This window comes from Cystoisospora suis, assembly GCF_002600585.1.
Source record: "Cystoisospora suis strain Wien I chromosome Unknown contig_1985, whole genome shotgun sequence".
In the NCBI taxonomy this organism is placed as follows: Eukaryota; Apicomplexa; class Conoidasida; order Eucoccidiorida; family Sarcocystidae; genus Cystoisospora; species Cystoisospora suis.
Genome location: NW_027154784.1, coordinates 62,759 through 69,949, shown reverse-complemented (window position 1 = coordinate 69,949; position 7,191 = coordinate 62,759). Strand labels below are relative to the sequence as shown.

Genomic DNA, 7,191 nt, shown 5'->3' with positions numbered 1-7,191 from the left:
CGTCGGCGGGACACTGAGGTTTCGGCCGAGGAAGACGGCGACACAGACCGTCTAGAAACTAACTGCTAAGAAACGAAGACCCCAAAGAGCTGCAGTGCCATGGGGAGATGATCAAAGAGGTAAACACCTCGATGCGCCGAGTGACAATGAAGACGCGCAGTGGACAATCAAGCACGGCAGCGCGGAGCAGCCCCAAAGAGACTGAACGTCGTGGGGACACCCAGCCGCTGACCAGGAGTGACGCCACGAGCAGTCGAATTGCGCCGCGCAGCGAAGACAACGCGTCCTGCGAGACTGAGGACACCTAACTGCTCAACCACTGTGAGAGCTGGCAACAAGGGACGTTGCCAAGCCAAGTGGGGGAAGAGTGATGGAACCTCCCTTGGAATGGCCCATGCCTCGAACTAGCGAGTAGTGCTACACCGACTCACCGCCTCATGCTCCATCGTCGTACAAAAAAAAGGGAGAGTTGCACCAGCAGGGCGGCAGCGGTCTCTTCCGGAAAAAAGATGTGCTGTGGTATAGTGTGTGATGAGTGATCGCTGTGACGGTGCGTGACACGGTGGAGGTATCTGTGAAACGGACGGAGTGGTGGGAACAACCCTGTTTCGAATTGTTCTATGGAAAACTCTTACGGGCCCGCCTTATCCGTGAGCCACTCGTGCCCCCGCGTGGCAGTACAGGAGGATCTGGACCCAACCGTGTGAGGTGGCACGGTGTATCGCAAGGCCAAGCATGCACCGATTCCTCGGGCAGGGAGAAGAGACCGGCCCAGCTGGAGTGATCTTGTCTGCAGTACGAGAAATCCAAGGTTGAAGCTGGTGTATCAAACCCCGTTCAAAACTCCCGCGTTGGTGTCATTTCCCGTTGCATTGAAGTCTCACCGCAGCCAGCGCATAGAGCCATCGCACAAGGGAGAATGCATTCCCTTCTTCTCTAGCCTATGCTGAAGTGGCGTCTACTTTCCTCCGGGAGCAGAGCTGTCGACGACGTGCGGCTCCACCTACAGAAGCGCATCTCAGGAAGCCCCACAACTGTCAAGTCACTCTTCTCCGACACTCGTCCAACCACCTGGTAAGCGGGGGACTGAGAGACTGTTTCTAAGACGCTCACAAAGATACTGCGCCCAGACCGCAAGCGCTACCGCGGTGTCAAACCAGCCGTCCGACGGCTTCCCACTCCGCGCTACTTGGTTCGAGGAACGGGATTGTTCGCGAAACATTAGCCGTGCGATACGTTTATTGTCAGGCACTGTCTACACGACTACGGTCAGAAGTCCCACAGGAGATACAAGTCGGAGCGGCAGCCTCCTTGGACGCCGACGCGGCCCCCCCCTTCCATCGCGACAGCCCTCTGAGAAGCACTCAGCAGGGCCAGCGAAATCCTCTGTCGGAAAAACTGAAGCTATCTGAAAGTGTCCCGTAGAGACAAGAGTAGCCGCCTCGAGGAACTGGAGTATCAGAGATGTTCAAACACACCAGTTTAGTTGGAGAGCAGATGGTCCGTTATGCCCCTGTTGGACGTACCAGGTGCAAGTTTGACACAGTGCATTTCAAAAAAACCCACACACAACAAACGAAAGCTTCTCAGCCGCTTTTGGGGAGAAGGGTTTACAAGATACTCACTCTCCTCTCCGTTGTCACACTAGAGGGGGGGCTGAGGGCTTCTTTGGCCCTGTGCCTCTGTATTGAATCTGCCCCCCGCCGTACTGCAGGTCTTCCACACTCCATGGCGAAGAATCTTATGGCATACGACCAGACAAGGCCTGTGCTCCCAGCCAGCTCCTTTTGAGCAGGACATTACCGTTGCTTCTCTTTCGGTGGGGTCCGCCATCTCGGCGCTCTAAAGAGAAAGTGAACCGCAGGTCAGAACGCCCTCCCGTCGGACAGTGGGCACAGAAACGTGGATAGGAAAATTACTCGAGAAGGCCACAAACGCAGGTTTGATTTCTAACCCCTTACGACAAGAGAAAGGAAAAGGTACAAGGAAGGTTTGCACGAGCGAAGCCGAGCAGAGATACCGGTTCTCGCCCTTGTCGGTGTGCACCTACACTCGAAGTGTCTCCCGCTTCACCCTCACTGAAGGTACTGCCTCCTCAACGTTCACGTTTGCGTCATACTGGAAAGCCTTCTCGGCTGCCAAAGCGTCAGTAAGCTTCCCTTGTGTCTGAAAGATAGGGACACACGCGAACAGCGCTGCTCAATTTCTCGAAAGAGGGTCAGAGAAACAAATGCCGGTAATCTATGGTCTAGAGAATGGAAGAGGCCTTTCCAACGCGTAATCAGGAAGGCGTATACAGGGTTGGCCTGTACAAGGATACGTATTGCTAGTAGGACCTGCTGTCTTCGAGATGCTACGACGCGATGTGCTCCATCCATCCCGCACTCAGACACTGGCTCTATTGATACACGCTCTACCCACGAAGAAGTTTGGCTGCACGGGCTCATCGAAGAACGTCCTCGCCGTCAGGCTCATCCTTCACTACAGCTGCAAGAACGTCGGTTCGTTGAGGCTGAAATATTCACCCGCGTTTCGTCGAAGCGGGGAAGTGACACCATCAACCAGAACACCGCAGTCGAAACCGCTGCAGATCTATCCTACGGGCTCACCCCTTCCAGGGTGTGCTCGGCGTCGGCCAGAGCGGCCTCTTGCTCCGGGATCATTTCCTGTAGTACAGGGTGACAGGTACAGATGACTCTTAAAATGCATGCAGAAGCAAACCTGCGTTCGTTAATCCGTCGCCTCCGCTTCAGCTTTCTGCAGGAGATTCTCTCTTCGAGTCGTTACTCGGAGAAAAGAAGACTAATCCACACTCAAGACGCCGGCACAACAGTGCAACCCCTTGGAGTCGCTTAAAGACCTAGGCTTTGCAGACTTCGAGACACTGGTATGTGATGTCGGGCAGCTGGAGGTGATTTTTGTGTAACTGCGTATGCAGACGGATTCGCGTTTCAACGTTCACAATGGCCGAGTGGTGATGCGCAGTTGTGTTCTATGTGACTTCTGTTTTTACGGTTCAGCAGTGGATCCTGGATACCTTGAGTTTCTGGGAAGCCTCCGAGACAACGGCGTACAGAAAAGAAGACTCTCCTTCGAGCTTCTTGATTGTGTTGTCAAGTCGTTCGTAGCTGCATATACACAGAAGAAGAATGAGCCGCGTTAGCTGACATCCATGATTCGTGTCGATCGGTTGGTGTCCCCCCTTTCGAAACAAATGCTCGTGTTAGGTGCCCGAACGCTCATAACGTGGCGGCAGACAATGTCTACCGACGTCTGCGGAGTTTTGTGAATGCGCCGGAGGACTCCTCTGCATTTCAACTGCGAGAAGACAGGTGCTTTGACGGCGCCAAGACCATACGCCACTTGGCTCGGGAACGCTGAGGGGCAGCAGCTTCCAACAAAGACTTGAACCATAAGTGTGCCTCCGAACGTTGGAATGGTGGTGGCTCCTGCCAAGAGCTGTTTGCTGGTTCCCCCGTTTGTGAGCTCCAGCTCCGTTTTCTCAGTCGGCGTTGTTTCATGCCTGCACTAATGAAGATTCAGCCTGTGCTTCTAGTGGTGACAGTAGTGTTGCGAACAACTCTACAGAGTTTCCCGGTTAACGTCCATGTCGTCTGGAACCGGTGCTGCCTCACTTTTCTAGTATTCACGATTCAGCCTGTGCTTCTAGTGGCGACAGTAGTGTTGTGAACATCTCTACAGAGCTTCCCGGTTAACGTCCATGTCGTCTGGAACCGTTGCTGCCTCACTTTTCTAGTTTTCGGTGCAGCTCGTCAATCTTCAAATCCTTCTCCACCAGGCGAGACAGAATTGTACTCGCGATCTCGTTCCCCTCGTCGATTCGTGTCTGGCATTCTTGCAACTGCGAAGTGAGACTATGCTTTGTTTCGTTTTGCTCCATGCTCATAATTCGACACTTTTCTGTGACTTCCGCGACGTCTTCACGCAGTTGCTCGTTTTTGCTCTTTTCCTTCTCTAGCTCATGAGCCAACTTGTCTGAAGGCGCCAACAATTGAAAGACGCTGGTGGCCTAGAGGTATGGAAAAGCAAGAAGCAGACGGTGAAGGCGAGCCTTCTCGTCCAGCAATTGCATAGTCACCCAGGTACAGACGAACAACAAGCACCGACTTTCCTGTCTGTTCGGGGGCGACGGACTAACTGCACAGATGCGCGTACACCAGTGTCCCGATCAAGAATAGCATCAGATCTACACTCGTACGCGCCAGTGAAACGAGTGTCTCGTCGCTCTGGTCTGTGACCAAGAGTTGCCTTCGCACGAGACAAGTACCTATGCCGGGTTCCGGCAATGAAGAATGCATCTCGCCTACTCAGCCTCCGATCCACTGCACACAGGACCAACTTGTCTTTAGCCTGGGAAATGTGGTTGCCGCGAGCGAATGACTGCCTTCGTGTCCGGACCTGTTTCGGCCTTATGCTGGTGCGTCATCGCTTCAATCGTCTCTTCTGCTTCCTCTTTTTTGATGCGGAAGTCCTGTCACCGGGGAGCAGGCGAAGCACTGATGCAGGTTAAGGAATCCAGGGAAGTCTCGGGTTCGTCATTCCGTTTCCCCTTCTCATTGATGCGATGCTGCATGAGTCTGGACCGTGCTTCTCAGTTAGGGCACGGTCATCGCTACCACTGTGTTCAACCGTCGAGGTCCTACAGAACAAGGGCTATAACTTCTTTTCACAGTCAGAACTACGCGGCCAGATCTCTGGGATGAGCCAGGGCTTTTTTTAATATCTCGCTGAGCAAGCGCTTTGCTGTTAGCGCTTGTGAAGTTGAGAAGAGGTGTCACCGTTCAACGAGACAGATATTTTATCTACGCCGGGGTGCTTTCGTCTCTCCAGACAAGGCAGAGGAGACACCGCCGGCGCAGAGACAGGGAACTTGTTTGACAGTGAGGGGTAGACGAGTTGTTTTACATCGCGGATGCGTGCAGATAAGCAACAGTTCATTGCCGCGAGACCGAGTTTCCCATTCGCTTACAACTCACTTCTTCCGCCCTAGTTTGCACAAGTGCTGGGTGGGTGTACGAGGAAGTTGTCGGATAGTAGAGAAATTACACAAAGACAAAGCAATTCCGCGTACCTCAGCCTGTTTGCGAGAATCTTCGAGGTCGCCTTTGAGATTCTGAATCAGATTTTCTTGGGTGTAACAGAGCTGCGCCAGCTCCGTCAAGACGTCTCGAGTCTTGTGGAAAATCTCTTCGTATCGCATCTTGGGCAAATCCTGAAAGAAGAGAGAGCTGCATCATTCTCGAAGAATGGGGTGAAATGCCGATAAGAACTACGCCCGCGGGAGATAATTTTAAGAAGACAAAGGCATGGCTAAGGGGATAAAGAGTTTAGCCGCGACCCCTCAACCGAAACCGCAAAGACTTCGCAGCTTTCACAGCGCCTCGAAGTCCTTCTAGCACGAGAATGTATAACATTGGGTAGTTTACAGGCTATGCTCCTACGACACAGTCTAGGTTCCTAGCCCCAACCTGCTGGTGGTGTTTGTGCTTACGTCCGTACCGGGAAACACCAGACACGGCGTGACCTATCTCTTTACAGGTAGGTAGTGAGAACTGCAGTGCAACTCAGACGATCCTATCAGTTCCTCTTCCAACGAGTGTGCAGAAAGGCGGGTAGTCTGCAGCCTGTGCTCCTACTACACAGTCTGGGATCCCAACCCACCTGCCAGCTAATACAGTTGCCCGGCGCAGGGGACCACGCTGGCCACATGTGTTACATGCAAAGACCGGCAGGAATCCCGAGGCCCGCCCCACTTCCTCGTACCATCGCCGTGTCCCAGACAACTTGGGGTACTGCTTCACAAACAGTTACGCATTAGTGTGCCTACGAGCCAACAACGCTCTTCGAAAACCCCAGCTGTCTGACTCACGCGAGAGGGCCTCCTGGCAAAGAGCACCCAGTGTTTAGCGAAAACTTACGTATACAGCGTTATCACCCCAGTCTTTAAGAATATTCCCGAGGACTTCGAGCATCTCCGCCTTAGCGATGTTGACGTCGCGGTTAAAAACACTGAAGCGGTCTCGGCGCCCCGTCTGTTTGAGTGCCTGCCGCCATCCGGCAGCTTTGGGGGGTGAAGCGGTGGCCCTTTGCGGAGGCCGTGCCGGAGAGGGGCCCCGGCTCCCGGCCGGTATTGGCGCCATGGTTGAGCGAAGAAGCGAAGGAAACACAGTGTAACACTGGTGCTTCCGCACAGCATTACAGAGAGTATGTTGTTTTTGCCCGGCGCGATTTTCTTCCCTGGTGCTGTTGTGGGACACCCAGGGTCAATACGGAGGGCATCCCTCCAACGAGCGTTTCTCTTCGGTCTCCCGGAGACCCTCGAAAAGAAATTACACCTTTGCAAGGACTGCCAAGAGAGTGGACGCCTCTTTTTTCCGGAAGTGCCTCACGGAGTTTCGCCCCATGAAGGTTATGCAGACCGTGGAGATCCTGCTGCGGATTCACTACCCTGGCGCCTCATCACATCAGTAGCCCGATAACGACGACCGCTTGTACTTGTATACGGAAAGGAGTAACACCTGGGACACCCGGGTTTTCCGAGGGTTGCCCATTTAGGCGGACTGTTGACACTCCTAGCTACGTCACCACCCTTTGAGCAGCTCTAACGTACCAGGCAGGCCGGCAGGAAGTCACTGATTGGCGTCTTCAGATGAGAAGGAAAAGCAACGATAACAAGCCACCGCTCAGTGACACAAGGAGGATAATCACAAGGAAGACACAGAAGCATCCGCAGGAGCAGCAGTGGCAACAGTCACAACAGCAGCAACAACATCCACAAAAGTGATGGCCATCGCAGCATCCGTGGCCACAGTGTCCGTGACAACCACAGCCGTGGCCTCCACAATGACCTCCGTGATGGCTAGAATGAACAATCACCGGTCCGTGACAGCCGTAGTGGCCGTGGTGGCACGACATGGCGTTCGGAGAAAGCCGGCTGATGTAACAGTACGGCAGTCCGGCTCAGTCTTGGGTTCGTAGACGCCGGACCGAGGAGGCCACTTGACCTGATTAGTCCAGTGCTCATCAATGCTCAGTAATGGTGTCTACCGGATTATATATGTCCATGATACTACAGGAAAACACATCGCGGAGGTAGCGCGGTCAAAGGTACGCAAGAGGCGGAAGTGGTGCCACACTCAGATCTGGGACGGTCGAATGTGGCCTGCCGGC

General features: G+C 53.8%; 1 protein-coding gene across 1 annotated transcript; it reads right to left on the bottom strand.

The window, feature by feature from the left end:
- Positions 1–3,745: 3,745 nt before the first annotated feature.
- CSUI_004307 (uncharacterized protein) lies at positions 3,746–6,161 on the bottom strand (the record flags this gene model as incomplete). The annotated part of the gene is made up of 3 exons (XM_068064500.1): positions 3,746–4,030; positions 5,093–5,233; positions 5,940–6,161. 3 exons carry the CDS (start codon positions 6,159–6,161, stop codon positions 3,746–3,748), a joined length of 648 nt encoding a protein of 215 aa, XP_067923529.1.
- Positions 6,162–7,191: the final 1,030 nt, after the last annotated feature.